This window comes from Uloborus diversus, chromosome 6, assembly GCF_026930045.1.
Source record: "Uloborus diversus isolate 005 chromosome 6, Udiv.v.3.1, whole genome shotgun sequence".
NCBI lineage: Eukaryota > Metazoa > Arthropoda > Arachnida > Araneae > Uloboridae > Uloborus > Uloborus diversus.
This window is the reverse complement of record NC_072736.1, coordinates 29,064,155-29,083,053: the sequence shown is the minus strand read 5'-3', so window position 1 is coordinate 29,083,053 and position 18,899 is coordinate 29,064,155. Positions and strand designations below refer to the sequence as shown.

Genomic DNA, 18,899 nt, shown 5'->3' with positions numbered 1-18,899 from the left:
AGATGTTTCCGAATACCAAATTTTGGGCTAATAGTTTAAAATGTTTTTTTTTAAATATTCAAATGAACAGCATAATTCATTATTTCATCAAAAAATTCCAAATTTACAAGTCCTGATGCTGGGACGCACCTTCACACAAGAACACCTTCACCGTCCTGATTAACTGATCTAACTAAGTTCTTAAGATTAAATTCCTCATTTTTTTCTTCCATTTACAATTATACAACACTTTAACCAAAAATGTTGAATTCATTTTCATCTATAAGTAAGATGTTGTTCCAAAACGTTTTGAGCTTATTTATCATTGATTTTACGACGGAAAGCGTAAGCTTACTGTTTTCCGCACGAACAAGAAAATTTCAGCGGGAAGAGATCCTATTTAATCCAGCTAATCAGAAACCTTGAAGAACAATTTTAGGTAAAAATTCAACGTAAAATGTTTCATTCAATTCTGCAGAAACTTTTTCAGTTCTGAAATGTGTATTTTTCATGTTTTTTTTAACTAAACCTCCGATCACGCTTTGTTAACATTGCCAGTTGACCTTTTCTTACCTTGTTTTCGATCCGATACTTGTTTTTAAAGCATTTTATCAAGCACTTCATTATAGAATGGTATTAAGTAACCAATTTAGAGACATTTCAAACCAATTTACGGCTACTGTGAGGTAAAAACATCAAATTTCGAATCGTGTTTGTTGTTTTCTACGCATACCTGCCATTTTAAAATAATAAGCAGAATATTAGGGGGAAAATACACAAAAAATTAAAGGCAAATGACTTTATAGTATCATTACAATGCAAAAATAATAAAAAAACCACATATGATAATTTTAATTATGAGTTATTCGAAAATATTTCAGTGTACGATGACTTTTGTGGCGTATCTTTTCTCTGTCTCTTCGTTTTTTGACAAATTTCAAAAATAAAATCTGGCAATATTTTGAAAAAAACTACTGGGTTTTATTCAGAATGGCATAGGAATGGTGTGAAAAAAAATTGGACTTCATATTCGAATTCAGTTTTGCGTTATTTTGATTTTACTTAAAAATTTCAAGGTGTACGAACATTTTTGGGAACCACTGTATATAAAGTAATTGACCAAACACTTAATTTTACTGTAATGGAAAAAAAGCGTAGGGGGCTTCTTATGAGTTGTCTTAAATTTCTTCCACTTGTTATTTATGCAAAAATGTAAATAGGCAGCCCCCACGCTTTTTTTTTTTTTTTTTTGCAGTAAACTTAAGTGTTTGGTCAATTACTTTATATACTTGTCATCCAAAGATTATTTTTAACCTTTTAGATCATTTTGCTACTAAAGCGTGTTTTTTTAGTTTTTTAAACTGTTATTTTATTAAAATTCGAATTAGTTTTTTTGTAATTTATTTTTTAAGTTCAAATTTCGCGTAAATTGTCTATTATTGCCTATTAAAGGGTGAAACTTTACTTGCACATATTAATATTTTATTCGCAACTCTAATAAACTATAGGGGGCGCAGCAGCCACTGTCTAATGGTGGATGAAAAAGGTTAAACAAACGCATGCCGTAACTTATAACTTGCTTTGACGCTTAGTGAATGGCAGTAATTTTTCACCGTGTTTATGGAAAGCTTTCTTTTCTATTCTTCTGAAATTAAATTACACCACAAACTGTCTGAAGTCTGCAATTAACCCCAAAGAAAACACGTGGAATGGAATGTTTTACCTTTTTCTTTAGTATTATTAATCACCGCAAGGTAGCGTATTCGAGCTCTGGAGTTGCGAATATCGTTGGAAAGGTTAGAATTTTCCGCGTTCTACGCCATTTGTTTAAATGTTTTAACTTGAATACGGCGGGAGCAATTTGCGTTTTTGGCTCAAACGTTTTTTGGCTTAGCTAAAATCTAAGCACTACTTTCTTCATTAAATCCATCAGAAAAAAGCGAAGGAATTGTTCCACAGTTTTCTTTTTGACACCACTGGAAAGAGTGGCCTTTTCTTCTCCAGATCTAACTTTAGCTTTGTTTGAAAAACTAATCTTCATTTTCCAAAGGAAAAAAGTTAAAAGGCGTTAAAAATCAAGATCGAATAACCTCATCTCCATTAAAATTTTTGATGTTTTATTTGGCGTTGCCATAGTTTCGTCTTTTCGATTCGCATGGTTATTCTTTCTTATTCGCAACTCCAGAACTCGAACGCGCTACCTAATAATGATTAACAATACTAAAGAAAAAGGCAAAACATTCCATTTCACGTGTTTTCTTTAGAATAAATTACAGGCTTCAGACAGTTTGTGGTGTAATGTAATTTCAAAAGAATAGAAAAGAAAGCTTCCCATCAACACGATGAAACATTACTGTCATTCGTTAAACATCAAAGCAAGTTATAAGTTGCGGTGTGAATTTGTTTTACCTTTTTCGTCCGCCATTAGACAGCGGCTGCAGCGCCCCCTATAGTTAATTGGTGTTGCAAATTCACAAACTTTAAGGGGTTTCGATTTTAACGGAAAATCTTAGGCTTAATTCAATTCAAGCCCCGAGCTAAAGAGCGAAATACACTCTGTTGCAAAAAAATATATGCACCCAGAAGAAATTCAGCTACACTCACGAAACTTGGCAGGCATGTAGTGTATAAGGAGATAAGAAGATGATTAAAAATTCAGAATAAAAGATAATTTTATTAAGCAGTTACAGCATGCAAAAGGTTACAAATCAGTAATTAGTAAAGCCACCTCTGGCAGCTATACAAGCCGAAACACGACGTGGCATGGAATCAATTAGGTCACTAATAACCCCCTGCGGAAGATCATGTCATAATCTTTGCAACTACGTCGTTAATTCCCCTGTATCTCGGGATGGCTGCAGTTGCCTTCCCAGCATGTATCATACATGCTCTATTGGTGAAAGATCTGGTGACATGACAGGCCATGGGAGTACGTCATATCCCTGAAGACAATGTTGAGAGAGTCGCGCAGCATGTGGACGTGCATTGTCCTGCTGATAAGTGGTGCCTGGGCGACCTGATAGCATGGGCAGAACAATCGGCGTTAAAATGCTGTCCACGTATCTGCGAGCTGTCAAAGTGCCTTGGAGAACAACTAGAGGTGATCGTGTGTCCCAAGAAATTGCTCTTCATACTGTCACACCTTGTGAAATGGCTGTATGCCGCTCGACAACAAATGACGGATCGGAGCGCTGGTAGGTGTGCCTCCAAACACGTGCATGGTGATCATCAGCACTGAAACTGAATCGGGATTCATCGCTGAAGATCACACGCCTCCAGTCTGTTACACTCCATGCTGCCCGAGATCGAGAAAAATCCAGCCGACACTGCCTGTGATGTGGGCTCAGTGGCAAGCATCTTAATGGACATCGGCTCCTAAAGCCAACTTCGGCCAGTCGTCTCCTAATGGTTTCCCTTGATACCACCTGATGCCTGGAAGGAGATAAGTGGCGTTGAATCGATGCTAGCGACGTTGTCGGTGCCGACGCGGCCACTGTTCTGCTTGCGCAATTCTCGCGTTCATTTGCGTTCCTAGGACACTCTGACCCTCCGCAACGGTTGGCTCTCCCTTCCGTGATCCACTGTTGCCAACACCGAGCAACCGACCGAGGTGGCGGCCGATACTCCTGTTTAACCAACCTGCTTCTTTGAGACCTATTATACGCCCCTGTCAAACTCCGTCAGCTGTTCGTACTGACGCCGGTTACGTTTTAGAAGCACTTTAAGTCACAATACAGTCTACCGAAGACAACAAATTCGATTGAATAGCCCTACTGCAAAAAAAACTCATGCTTTTAAACTCTCCCACCTGTGCAACTCACATGCTCATTGCGCGCTTAGCCTTGTTTCACTGGGGCTGAAATTTTAATCATTTACATATCAGCTACCACACTGCATTTGTGCCGAGTTTCATGATTGTGGCTCTAATGCTTCTAGGTGCATATATTTTTTAGAGACAGAGTGTATATTACTAGAGACCACAAATATGAAAGCGACTTTTCAAACGTACAAAACTCCAGTTTTGCAATGCTCAGGAGTCCCTTAGCTCTTACGGCTCTGCAAGTTGGTGCAAGATATTTTGAAACCCGGGGAAGGGGTTCTTTTTGATCTAAAGGGAGCTCATAATGCGTTTTTAATCTGTTTCTTTTTAATTGACGATGTAAATCTTTGCGAATCAAATAAGATTGCGAAGCAATCTTCAGGAGTTGGTGAGAACTAGCGAGCAGGGGGCAGAACCCCCTAGTTAGTTAAAAAAAAATAATTAAATTCACTATCGCGTTTTTAGAATAGTTGCAGCCATTTTTCTTTTTTTTAGTGCATTCTTTTTCCTTTCTTCTATCAGAAAGGACCTTAGAGAACGGTCTAAGGTCTCCTATTAGAACCTTGTATTAGAAAAGGTTCTAATAGAAGACCTTTTGTGAAGTCCTATCATAAAAGGTCTTCTATTAGAAAGGTCTATCGGTTGGGAGTCTTTTACTCTCCCAAAAGATTCCATCTTACTCATCAAATTTCGACAAAACACTCGCGAGTTTACAGCTTTCTCAAGGAACACAATTTGCTTAGGACATTCCACCACTCCTGATTAGTTGAACGCTTTTGTCTCATGATACGATATTGAACTGTAAATAATTAAAAGTTTCTAAAACTCTGAAAGGAGTTTCTGAACAAAAAAATATTTCACTGCAATGGAGAATAACAAAGGCTTGTCCACAACCACTCTTCATCACAAAAGTTTTCAAAGTATCTTTTCGCTAGAATGGATTAAACTCGTATTTTATTTAAGAACGTTTGACGGGACGTTTAATTTTTGAGTGACATAACAGAAGTAATTTCACTTGGTCGAGAAACTAAAAATGGTACTTGTTTTTTTCCCAAGCTAAACATGGATGGACGGGATGTAAATACATTTTTACCATTTCTTTCGACAACAAAAATACGTGTTTGAATGATGCTGTTAACATCAGTCACAAGTACTACTTTTAGTCACTGAAATTGATAGAGTAGGGGAAAAAATAACATGGAGCGAGGAAAATCTTTTATTTTTAAAACGTTTAATTTTTAATCCATTTTTTTTTCAAAGGTGTGATTTTTCAAATTAGACGTGGTCTTTATGACGTCACAAGTGACGAACTTTGGCACGCTGAATGCTTACGCTTGCTGTCTACCGCATTTCCAGCTTATGATAATTAGGAAGCGAATTAAACATTGCGCTCTACGCTTGCTATTAATCATATCGTTGCCAGTACGTGCAAGTAAAGAAGCGAATTAAGTATTGCGCTCTGCGCTAATCGCATCAGTGAATGGTATTTCGTCGCTGTTGCTGTCATGTTCAGAAGCGTAAAATATGAAATTGAATCTGCGCGCCGAATAAAATAATTCCTAAGAAATATTGAACTTGGTCAAATATTTTAAAAATTGGTTAAATCCTACGTTTTTAAACATGAAAAAAAAACTTTTACAATTTCGGAAACGACCCAATTGTTAATGATTTGTCCAATAACTGCCGATTTTAAAGTGCTTTAATTTTTTTGCTTTACCTTAGACAGGTTGGTAGCTAACTGGCAGGAAAACCTTTTTAATTGATGCCAAAAACAAAAAAGAATAACAGCAACCATAGTTAGTTGTCAGTAGTGTTAACAAATTAATTTAATTGCTGAGCGTATGCTAGCATGTAGTTGTCGGCAATGGATCTTTTCATTGGTTCAAGTCAACAACTTAAAAGCACTTAAAAAAATTTATTTCAGCGTATCTTTTTTTACTACTGTTTTTAATTCACCGAAAACTTCTGAAATTTTACTCGCTATTTATTAATTTTTTAAGCTTTTTTTAAAGTTTCGGATATGCTGTATAAACATTTTGTGCCTCAAATCAATTAAACTTGCTTAAATTGATAAAAATTATTACAATTTCCATCTTCTACTTCTGTTTATGACACACAGAAGACCTCAAGAAGTTCTTTAAATTTTTTACTCTTGTGATTCACCGTTCAATTTTTAAACCTTTTTTGCAATTATCACGGTGAAGAAAATGTGTTTCTTTAAGGGTGTAATCCATTTCGCATTCAACACGCCAAAATTATCGAAAGTTTTTTTCAAAAAACATTTTATTGTAATGCTAAATTATGAAGATCAAAATAGATTGTCTTATACGTTAATAACAGAAGCATGAAGCGTCTTTTATGTACGTCAATTTTTTTCTGAAAAAGAATTATCTAAACAGTCACCTGAAATTTTCATTTTTTAGTTCTTTCTACAGATTTTTTCTTTTTTATCGAATGCATACAAAAAGGTTTGGAACGTTAGCTAAAAAGATAATGCGCCACATAGTGTTAATCAAGCTTGTTACTATTTCTACTGAAGTCAGCGTCATAAAAAAAAATAATAATAACGTGCTAAAGAAGCTGTCATTTTTTATAAGAGCTTTCAAGATAATTGAATTCGAAATAATCTTTTATGTTTTTCTCTGTATGTTAGTACGACTCTTTCGTTAAATGATTCATGTCATATTTACTTCATCTTCATACACTTATTCTTTAAGAAAAGCTCAGAAAAACTTTTATCTCTTACGCGCAGCATATCGCACATCAACGGGGAAACCGACTACTCAAAATTTGGGGAAAACGTACTAGCTATTGATTGAAAATCTAAATTTAATGGCCTTTCTTTTCACAAAACTCACAAAGTTACGTAACTGGTGCGTGCTTGCGTAAAAACGATATGATCAATAATGACACACCATTAAAATTTCATAATTTAGAAGAATATATTTCTGACCTTAAGTATGGATTATTGATGTAGACAACAAAACTATTTCCAGTTAACATCATATTATAATTGTTTTGCGCGTATTGTAATATTTAAGACGAAATCGCTTAATACTACTAGTCCATAAAACCTTGTTTTTCTTCAAAGCTGTTTTTTGAGTGTGTGTGACTTTCCTTGCTGGAGTGCGATGTGATTTGCTGAATTAAAAAAAAAAAAATTGTGTTTGTGCTTTAGTCATTAACGCTAATACGAATAGCATTGCAGAAGCGAAATTGAGGAGAAACGATGTATGAAGAAAGGAGGAGGAAATACATGTAAAGTATAAAAATAACAAGTTATATATGCACAGAGTGGTTCAGAAGTTGGCGTTGTTCCCTTTTATTTTCAACATTATGTCAGTTATGGGTAAATGTTTGTTATGAACAGTTACCATAAAGTGGTAACAGTCATGAGCATCGGTACAACAATATGTGTCATGTTATCGTTGATGTTTGCGACAAAATCTCTCCGGATCCCCGCAACTCCACAAAATATCTGCGAGAATGTGGCGCAGAGTTGAGCTATGTGACGACATGAATGGTGTTTAACCGATGTTTATGGCTCTTAAGACTTAAAGGTAAACGTGTATAACAATTATTCAATCACAACCTACTATGATGAAAATGTGTACGTTTGCACACACATATACGTGTGTGCAGTGGTTGGAAAAACTACATTTTTTATAGCGAACTACAACTACTTCCTTACAAATGTAGTTAACTACTACTACTTTTTTTTAAAATGAAGCAACTACAAACTACTTTTGAAATGTAGTCGCTACTTCGCTACTTTAAAAAAAAATAAGTAAATAAACAAAAAACAACTAAGTGGGTTTAGGATGTCTCACAAAAAATGAGAGTCGATTTTTAAAGTCCCATAGTCAAGTAGCCCTCTTATATTTTTCCTGTTAAGTATAAAATGTTTGAAAAAATGTTTCACATAATTTGAACAACGGCAACCCGCGCTTACTTGCGTCTGGAAGTATAAACCAGCACTTCTATGCTAGGCCAAATCGAAAAAATTTTTTTTTTTAATTTTGAAATTTCTGTTGATAAAACGTTGTCTCACTGTGTTTCCCACTCCTCACATGAACCACAAAAATATTTATTCAAATTAAAAAAAACATTTAGATACCCCAAACTTGGCCTAAAAATTATAATTTTCTTCAAAATGATTTTTTTTCTATATCTTTTAAAAACTTATACAAATTTAAATAAAATATCAAGTTCAAAAATTGTTAGCGAACACATTTTCAGATGAATATTAAAAATAATAATAATAAAATAATTCAAATTAATAATAAAAAAATAATTTATTTAAAATGGAAAATTTAACTTAAACTTGAAAAAATCCATATCTTTGAGTACTATGTGGGAAACTTCAATATTATAGGAGAGCAAAAATTTACATTTAACGCTAATTACCGACTTTAGTGTTGATATTTGTCAGCTTGATAATTTCGTAAAATTTACCATACATTTTCAAAAATATGTACCCAAAAAATCAGTTTTTTTTGAAGAAAGTCATAAATTTTAGGCCAAGTGTGGGATCCCTTAATGTTTTTTAATTTGAATAAATGTTTTTGTGGTGTATGCGGGGTATAGGGGCAACGTTTTATTAACAGAAATTTCGAGTTTCTGAAAAAGTTTTTTTTTTTAATTTGGCACTAGTTGCCTTTTTAAAATTGTTTTGATTTAAAAGGAAAAATATAAAAAGGTGTGCGACTTGAAAAATCAACATTTAATTTTTGGAGGACACCCTAATACACCGTAAGAGGATTGAACGAAAAAAGGTTTAGATGGATAAATTAGCTCATCTGAACATGGAATATTATTAAGAATTATCGTATCTTTCTTTCTTTTTTTTTTCTCGAAAATGTCCGTTATCATAATCTTATTTAACACTGTAATGATCGTATTCATTGAAAGCCAGCCTGAGCAATTCAATATCATCTTGTTCTATAACATTTCCAGTAGCTTCTTTATTTGGTGAATACTGTAAAAGCACTTCTTTTCGAGACACTTTATTTTTTCCGATTTTCGCGTGCCCGTCGTGATTACGAAAATTTAAGCTTCGCGAAATATTTTTGTTTTTCAATTTTCGGTCTGTTCATATAAAAGTCACGAAATTTTCAACTCGCAAAATCACCGATATCTTCATTTTCGCGAAAATAAATGCTCTTAGAGTATTGGAACAATAATCTCTTTGAAATTTAAAACGTTCATCCACGGGACATTCTCAGCAGCCAGAAAAAAACAAAGGAGTTACTAAATCGGCGGTTATCTCTAATTCGTATATACTTTTCTCTTTATATAAGTCAAGTTCTATTGTCTATTCAATACAAATTTAGGCTAAACATGAAAATTGCGAATGCAAACGAACTAATGGCGTGAAATAGATAGAACGTATGGCGTCGAAATGATAGGCCTGAGGTCATTTCGCATTTTTATGAGTCTTATTTCTCATTGCATCCGCTCATGTACTCGCGTAAGATTTGCACAAGTCAAATTCGTTTGACCCTAATTGTTTCTTTATATATATATATATATATATATATTAAAAAGTAGTTTCCAGAAATCACTACAAAGTACTATTTTTTTGCATCGAACTATTCACTACCATACTTTTTTTAAAAAGTAGTACGCTACATTACATGTAGCTACTACAGTAGCGTCGCTACTTCCAACCACCGCGTGTGTGTGTGTGTCTCTGCAAGCGAACACAAATGGAGGAAAAATGAATCTATTCCAACATTTTAGAAGAACGGATCAATTTTTGAAAGACGAAAATCGTGATTCTTTTAAGTGTCAAAATTATTTCTACTGATCTTTTTCAAAAAAGCGGAATTCTAGGGGGAAAAAAACTAAAGCAAAAACACGAGCACAATACTTTTCAAATAAAAGGATTTTAAATCAGTGTTCTAATTTGTGTCTCTCCCCTCAGGAGCCGTGGTGACCTGATTGGTCAGGGTCAGGCGTCGGACTCAGAACCGAAGGTTCTCGGGTTCAGTGCCCGCCGGTCAAAGATTCCCTGTGTTCGTTAATGGTGACTGGGGCACGTTAAATAAGTCATGATCAGAAGTCCTCCAAGTGAATGAATATCTTTAGAGGTACTGGAGCAAGGATTTCTCGGTATCTGATCTGGATCAAAATAAGAAAGCTGTCTTCAGGGTTCCATCCAACCGATAAACCCGCAAATAGTGCTATGATATGACTCTCCCCCCCCCCCCCCCAAGATTACAATTTCAATCATTGTTTTCATGCATTTTTACATTGAAAATCTTTTAAATCTCTTCAGTTTAGCAGTTTTATCCAACATTGAAAATATATAGATTTCGAAACCAGTGAAAATGGCAACACCAGTGGAAAAAGCAATATAGTAACAATATTTCACTTAATTCCAGAATGGTAAAAAAGGTGAGTATTCGCATGGAAGCCGCATTTTTTTTTTTTTTTTAGGGGAAGCATTAATAAAAGATCATTCTTTTTAAGCATTTCAAAAGCAGACGCAATAATGGTTCCTGAAATTTAAATAATGCTTCTTTTGTTATCTCTCGAGCAGATTTGAAAGCGATGAAATCAGCACAACGCTTTATGGTTGTTTCGCACCAAAATAAAATGTTTTATTCATGAAAAAATGTAAGAGACATAGGAGGAGGAAAATTCGGCGCAACCAAAGGGGCAGTAAATGCGATACATATTTTATGGGGAAAATATTTACAATTTCCAATAAAAATAGAGTCGTGTTATGCAACACTATTCCAAATGGTCACTATTTTATTCAACGGATTACGCGCTTCACATAAAAAAGAAAAATGAAGAACGACAGAAGATTTACATAACATTTATTATGATTTCAAAGATGATGTAAAAAATAGACATAACAGTACCGAATGCAGTTTTCTGATTTTGTAACATATCTTAAATGATACGCATACGACACCTGAGGCATTTTTTTGCTTTCAAACAACTAAAAAGGATTTTTTACAAACAATTCAGATTAAAAGTAAATATATAAATAAATATATTTATTTTCAAAATCTGTGTAGCCAAGAGAGGTTTTGATAAGCTTTACACAAACCTTTAGTGACTTTTGCAATCTTGCATTAAGATATTTTTGATGCATTATTCATCCTAGCAATTCGTACACCCTTGTGCGAATTAATGGAATCAAGATGAGAAATTTTATTTTCGAATTTTTTAGGTTGTTCAATCTTTGTTTATAACAGCTGTTTAGCCTACCAGTTGATAAGGCGCTATAGCCACAGTCTTTTTTGTTAGAAATTTTGTGTTTTGTTTAAATGTTATCAATCTTTACATATTTTTGCTGCTTTTTCTCAATTCGGTCACTTTTATCTTTTTGTTAGCCATGGATACTTCTCGATTGGAAGAGGCAGGACATTGTGACATTGAGTGAAAATCTGATCGCCACACAACAAGAAAAAATGATTTGTGCTTTGCTAAAAACATGGTTCAAGAATTCAAAGAAAAGTGATGATCAAGAATTCAAAGAAAAGTGTAAAACTCTAGTTGACTCTATGCCCAATAGAGTGAAAATGGTGCTGGACAAAAAGGGTGGGGGGCTACTCGATTTTGATTTTATAATTAAATGATGTAAATAAAGGTGATTTTGTAAAAAAAATGGTTAGTTCCATTAATTTTCACAAGGGTGTAGATGACGCTTTGCATTCGGTGAGTTTTTTTTCCCTTGTAGTGGGTGGGATGAACGGTATTTTCAAGGCTAATAACGATATACTACATGCATACACAAATCCAACATATCCTGCATGTTACTCAAGTACTCCTTAGGTCCACAGTTTCTCTATCGAGCTTGTCTTGCCGCGCTGTGTGTAACGTCATAATTTAAGACACAAGTCCACTAGAAATGCTTAAAAGTATGTACATTTCGCTCACACTATCTCCTTCTAGACGGGTTCTTTCAACTTGACCAACTCTTTGAAAATCTGAAAGGTCCGATATTTCACACTTTTGAAAAAATCTAAGACTTACAGAACTTTACTTAGACTACCACATACTTCCAGAATATATACCATTTCGATTTATGAAAAACAAAACTGGTTGCTCTTATTATATTTTAATGCTTACGAGTCACATTCAAAATTCGCAAGTTCTTTTTATTATTTTGATAACAACCTGTGTTATATATGTCAAACAATTAAATAAATGTCTAGGATAACCTATGAGAGCTCTCGTTTATTTAAAAGGTGCCATGACTTGGAAAAGTTTGGGAAACCATGCAGTAGGGTATTATAGTTAGTTTTTAAAAAAATTCCTTGCAAACTGATATTGAGCTATGATCACTATGGGCGTGATGTTATTGTTTCCAAATTATAGCTCATGCCATTATTTATTTATTTTAAACAAACATTTCAAAGAGCTTTTACAGAACTCATCAGGTAATTTACAAAATTAAAAAAGAAAAACGAGCTGATGTGTGCCTCACATGACTTCCTTTTACTCCAATTTAATGTCATTTTCCCATTATTGGTAATTTTAATTTGATTTAATAATTTACTCTCTAAATATCACCAACAGTGGCCAAATTAAAACCAGATTTTAAAAAAAAATGCCAAATTTGTCGCCAAGTTGGCGACAAAACTTGGCGACTAAAAGACTGGCGTTATATCGCCTACTGTCTGCCAAATTGTAACGCCACTTGAGTTTACATCGAAACTAACAATGGTTTCCCACCAAAAAAGGGCAAAAGACACCCTTAGAAACACCCGAATGCAATGAAAAGGGAAGGTGCACAACTCTCTCCACTGGGAGTCTATGTACCAAATTTCAACTTACTAGGACATACCGTTCTTGAGTTATGTGACATACATACGCACATACGCACATGCATACATACATACATATTTACATACAGACGTCACGAGAAAATTCGTTGTAATTAAGTCGGGAATCATCATTACGGATATTTCGCGTGTCTATACGTTCTTAGACACTTATCCACGTGGGGTCGAGTCGAAAAGAAAAAAAAAACTCAACATTAATTCGGGGTGATCTAAATGGAAATTAAGTTCGATTTTTGAGTGAAAATTTTTTCGCGAATACAATACTTCTTTTTTTGGTAAAAGGAAATAAAAATCAGATCCTCTTTTGAATTAACCAGAATTTCATTCAATAAAAAGTTACCTAAAAGTTCCTCATTGTAATGCCTTATGTCTCTTAGCATTAGAAAGTTCAGCAGAAATAATTAGTTGGAGATGAAACGTTAGTTTAAAATTTATTACTCGCGTTACCTTATGTTTATCAAGAATTCCTGCAAAGCGTGTGCGGGAAGTTTACTCAAATATTTCATATTTGCAATCAGGCTTGCTTTCAAAACCGCATAATTTGAAAGGAACGTGGAATATCCAGACATATTATTGCTGGTTGCTTTCATGTCACGAACTCAAAACAAAATGCTTACAAATTAGACGCTAAAGTTTGGAATCTTAATTTATCGTTTTCTTTCTCGTGGGAAAAATTTCAAACTTGTTAGACCGCTTTTGTAAGGAGAATTTACGCTTTTATTAGAAGGGGAGATAAAAATCTTTCTTTTTACTTCAATTTACAAAGAGAAGGGAGTATTTTGATCACGAAAATATTTTCACTCAAATCTCCATTTCCATTTTACCCATCGACTTTATAACCAATGGATTTATATTTTAAAAAAATTGTTGGAAGCACAAAGAGAAGTAAAATTTACAAACACGTGTTTTCGGGTTTCAAGAAACCTCTGCAGCCATGCCTTAAGGAACCGTTTATAGGGCAGGCAACCAATCACAGCATAACAACACATTCACACAAAGAAGGGACAAGGACAGGAGGGATAAATTACATCCATGCCCTAGCCGGAATTCAAACCCGGGGCCTCCCCATCGCAGTCAGACTTCTCTGACCACTAGACAAGGGGTCCCACAATTTTTATTTTTAATGTTTTGCTAAAAAGAAATCGATTAGTTTTTCAATGGAACAATGCCTTTTCAAAGCAGCCGATTGGTATTACATTATATTTATTGTTTCACGTGTTATTTTCTAGATCAAATTGCTCCACACTGAAGTATTTTGAGCACTCCAGAGAAAGCAAAAAAAGGAATATGTATAGGTTGATTTAATTACCTTAAAAATTTCAGAAGACAATAGATTAATCAGTAAATGTGTAGCCAATTTTCGAAGAGGTCTAGAGGGAATGACAACAAGCAAAAATTATAGAGAAGTATATCGCACCCAGCCAAAGAAAGCGACACGTAGTAGCTAATGATTTAAAATCTAAATTTAATCTTCTTTCTTGCCACAAAACTCGCAAAGTTAGTTTACGTAACTGGTGCGTGAAGGCGTAAAAAAGATATAATCAATACTGACGCATCATTAAAATTTTACACCGGTGAAGTAAAATTTTCGAACTTTAAGTGTGTATTAACCTAAACAACAAAAACTAACCAGTAAGCAATTTGAGACTAAATCGCGCTTAAAGCTACTAATGCGTAAAGCCTTGACTTTCTCCATGCTGTTTTCTTGAGTTGTGGTCATTTTCCTTGCCAGGGTGCGATATGTTCACTAAGCTCAAAGCTAACGTGGCCCAAGAAATAGAGAAAAATATTCAAAAAACTATCATTACGACTTATAACGTTGCAAATATACACTGATGAGCTGGCCTCTGGGGAGGGATTTTGTTGCAGGGTAAAACGGGGAGTGCAATATGTATAGATCCAGGTATGCATGGATACAAAACCAGACACTGAAATATATGAGACAGGTAACAGCTGTTTTACTAAAAGAAAAGTTTACAAAATTTTTAGCTTTTAAGAAAGTTTTAAAGCGTTTGTATAGGTTGCCGCTGTTAGTTCTAATACGTGCTTCGTAACGACAATGCAGCGATCAGTGAAAGCTTGACAAAATGGCTGTTCAATGTGATGTGGTAGATGCGTTATTGCGGTGCATGTATTTACAGCTGCAGGCCACCACTTTCAACAACTGATTTAAACTTGTCTAACAAAAACGTTGTACAAAAACGTCTTTGTGTAGTAATTTACCGTCCTTTGTGTGACTTGTTTCATTCCTTTCAGTCACTGGCTTTGTATGCATGTACAGCGTCAGCATTGCGTTTGCATCCATGTGTTCATATAGGAATCTTGCTCGTCATTATGCCCCTCAACTCGTACCAAATATGGCCACATCTTCCGATCCCCCTGTATAATTCATTTATTAAATAGTAAATAAATTTTTGAAGTGAAACTTTTTATGCGAGGTCTTTGAAATTCTGATCGGCAAACTTTTGTGTGACGGAAGTGAAGAAGTTGTATTTTGTGTGACGAAAAGTCGCACATGCGCTCTTCTCTCTTTCTTTCTCATTGCTCTTGGTTGTGTACAGCGTTGAATACAGTTGTTAATTATTAACAGTGTCTCCCCTTGAAACACGTGTGTTTAAACAACGCATTTCGAGTATGGTTTAGTGTTCTGGTTGTATATACACTGATGAGCCAAAACATTATGACCACTCAGTCAATAACGCGTTGTGCCTGCAAAACAGCTGCGACTCGCTTTGGCATGGATGCCACAAGCCCTTGATAGACGTCTGGAGATAGATTGTACCAAATGCTAATGCAGCGGTCACGCAAATTTGAGATATCTTGACATAATGGTGTTTCAGCTCTGAGCTGCCTTTCCATGAAATCCCAAATGTGCTCTATAGGATTAAAATTCGGTGAATTTGGTAGCAAAGGCATTAATTGAAATTCTTCATCATGCTGCTGGAACCACTCCAGCACATTTTAGCCTTGTGACATAGAGCATTGTCCTGCTGGAAGATGCCATTTCCAATAGGGAAGACCGACACCAAGTACGGGTGTACCTGATCTGCCACGATGTTCAGATAATCCCCAGCCTTCATGGTATGTTCTACCACAACTAAGGATCCCAGAGCCTGCCAGAAAAAGTCCCCCAAATCATAATACCGCCACCACCAGCCTGTTTATGACCAACGGTACAAGACGGGAGCAACTGCTCACCTGTAAGACGGCAAACCCTGACACGACCATCCACGTGATGAACAAGCATTCGCGATTCGTCGGACTAGACAACTCTATTCCAGTCATTCAAGGACCAGTCGCGGTGTTCTCGGGCCCACTGCAGGCGTAGTTGGCGATGATTTGGTCAATAGAGGCTCACGAGTGGGACGCCTGCTGCGCAGTCCCATATCCAACAGTGTCCGCTGAACTGTGTGTTTGGAAACACTTCCACTCGCATCTGCATTGTATTGAGCTGTTAGTTGATCAACTGTCTGCCTCCGATTTTTCTTTACCAAGCGGTCTAGTGTCTGAGGTCCTTTATCTTTGACGACGCGTGACCGTCCAACACCTTTACGTCTACTGTTGGTTTCACCGTCTTTTTTTCACTTTGCATAAGTACTAACAACGACAGATCGTGACCAACCTATCAGTCCTGCAGTTTCTGAGATACTCGTTTTGAGTCTTCGTGCCATCACAATCTGCCTTCTATCAAATTCGTTAAGATCGTTACCCTTTCCCATAACTTGTAAAAGAAAGTGCTTGAATGAAGCCTTACCTTCTCCAGCCCCCAGTTATAACCAATCCCGCCTAATCATGTGGTCTCCACGTCCGCTAGACGAGTTCTTTGAAAAAGTTAGGGGTGGTCATAATGTTTTGGCTCTTCAGTGTAATTTATTTTCTTCATTGAAATATACAATTTTGTTGTAAATATGCCTGAAACGTCTTGGATTGATTGCTATTCAGACTCCGATATGTTCTAAGCTTAGCGCTCTACCGATCGAGCCACTGTGGTTGTCAGTCAGATTGCGTTGTACGGCAATAATACTGGAGTATGTGAAAGAAACGATAATTTCTCTTATTAAGAACGAAGAAGATGATGTGGAGTGACACACATGTACATAATTTTAAGTGAATAAATGGATGATAAACAAAATCTATGCCATTTAAAAGTGATTGCCGAATAATTAAAATGTTTCTCTGTAATACAAAAATTTAAATTCTATCGTGTGTCTTTACATCTTTTTTTTTAATAATGCCTGTGAAGATAAATTGAGAAATAATAATTTTATATTGCGTGCTTACTTGTGCTATTTGATCAAATCTTCCAAATAATTCATTGAGAGTTTTTACAAGGTCCGATGCAGAAAGTTGCTCAGACAGGGGTGTGAAATTCACAATGTCAGCATAGAGAATACTGTGGAAGAGATTGTAAAAGCAATATATCAGAAAAAATGAATGAAAATCGTATCTAGTCAACCAAAGTTTCGACTAAATATTAGATTTTTAAGTATGGAAATAACTTTGGTTACCTATGATAAATGAGCAGCATTGATGTGAATTCCTGTTATACTTCTCGGCTTTGTACTTTCGCCTCATTTATGCATTCATTTCTACTTAACTTTTTATTAATTTATTTTCTTTACTTCAAATGGCAGAGAACTTCTTAAATTGATAACGAAGACAAAAATAACTAAAAACGAAGAACAGGAAAAAAGAACAGTCAATGTCTCAATTCAGATTCCACGTGGTGTGTCCCTGGGCAGCGCATCATACGAAAAAGAGATCTATAACTTTTATTATGTGATTTCTTCTCCCTGGAACAGTAAGTGTTGATTTCTCGGAGTTACGCATTTTGCAGTGGAATGCTGGCGGGTTAACCAACTAATAGACTGGAAGTTCTTCTACTTAACTAACTCACCATAACTTATTTATTCATACATTTGAGAAATTTCAAATACGTTCGAAACTTGGAGTCATCTGGGCACAAATCCATAAAACGTGCCTACCAGAAACATTGAGTAAATAAATTAAAAATGTATCGAGAAAAAAATACAGTATTTTTTTTTTTTTACAATGATAACTATTCTCATGAAATAAATGTGTCATACCGATTCAGCACAAAAAACTTGACATTCGTAAAAAATATCGGAGTCTATCGATGAACAAAATACGGTTATCCCAACTATTACAAATGTCAGCTCTACTAATGAAAATGAGTCTCAAAGTATAGATGAGACCAATTTATTTGTTGCGAATTTCGCGTACAATGAAATAATAAAAATAAACTTGAAAAGTTAGAAGATCAGGAGCATAGAGAACTAAAAATCAGTTGCATGAAGAATTATTTGGGATTAAATTCTTTAATGTTTCCAAATGTAGAGGGGAACGCGGAAACATTACTTTCAAAATAGTTAAAAGGGCTGGGGAAAATCAATATTTTCAGGACAAGTATTCTTTTTGAAGTCTGCAAAAGTTCACAATACTCTAGTATTATTTATAACTAATGCTATTTTTCTTTATTAAATTGTTAAATAAATTTCTTTAAAATGATAGTTGGTCTCCTAAGTTATTAAATCTATTGCTGCACACAAAAAGGAATAATCAAAATGTTAACAGTACTAAGTTAGGGAAGAGAATTCTCAACATTGAACAGTGAATATTTTTTTGTTTTATTTTTGAGTGATATCTGCACATCTATAACTTGTTCTGAGGTAACTTACTAAGGCTCTTCTTAAAAATAGAAAAATTTGTTCAAATTAAAAACTTATGATTAATATCTACCAAAAGTAAAAGTTTGACTTTCCCAAGTACGGGCAGTACTTGACTGTGGACGAAAATACTTAAGAATAGATGGAAAAGAAGTTCGACAAAAAAAAAAAAACAAAAAAAACCTTACCTGACATTGTTGTGCCTTTGGACATACAGTTCATGAAACCGTTGCTTGGACTGGTTGCTGGAACTCTGGCAGGCGTCTGCCATTTTGAGCATTATGCTGCGTTTCACTTCTGCCGCAATGTAAGCAGGAATTACACTTAGAAGCAACTGTTCCTATACGAAAATAACGAAATAGTTAATTTAAATTAAATATCAGTTTAACTCATATTGTTGCATTTTTGAATCAGATTGCAACTTTTATCAGTACGAAAAACAAAAAAGTGTTGAAATTTCATAAGCATTCCTTCCGTGCAGAATGTTTATTTTTTTCTTACAAAATGGTAACGTAAAAATGCAATAGAAATGTCACAGGATCTTTTGACATAATCACGGTGATACGATATAGTACAAGAAAGAAAGGTTTAAAAATGATATTTTAGCAA

General features: G+C 35.0%; 1 protein-coding gene across 1 annotated transcript in view; it reads right to left on the bottom strand.

Annotated features, from left to right (window-relative positions):
* The window catches only part of LOC129223765 (adenylate cyclase type 2-like), a 187,353-nt gene that overhangs the window by 131,677 nt on the left and 36,777 nt on the right, over window positions 1-18,899 (bottom strand). The window contains exons 4-5 of the mRNA XM_054858124.1: window positions 18,479-18,630; window positions 16,885-16,996 (exon numbers count right to left, since the gene is read on the bottom strand). Of these exons, the coding sequence (XP_054714099.1) occupies window positions 16,885-16,996; window positions 18,479-18,630 (264 nt within the window). The remainder of the gene's footprint in view (window positions 1-16,884; window positions 16,997-18,478; window positions 18,631-18,899) is intronic.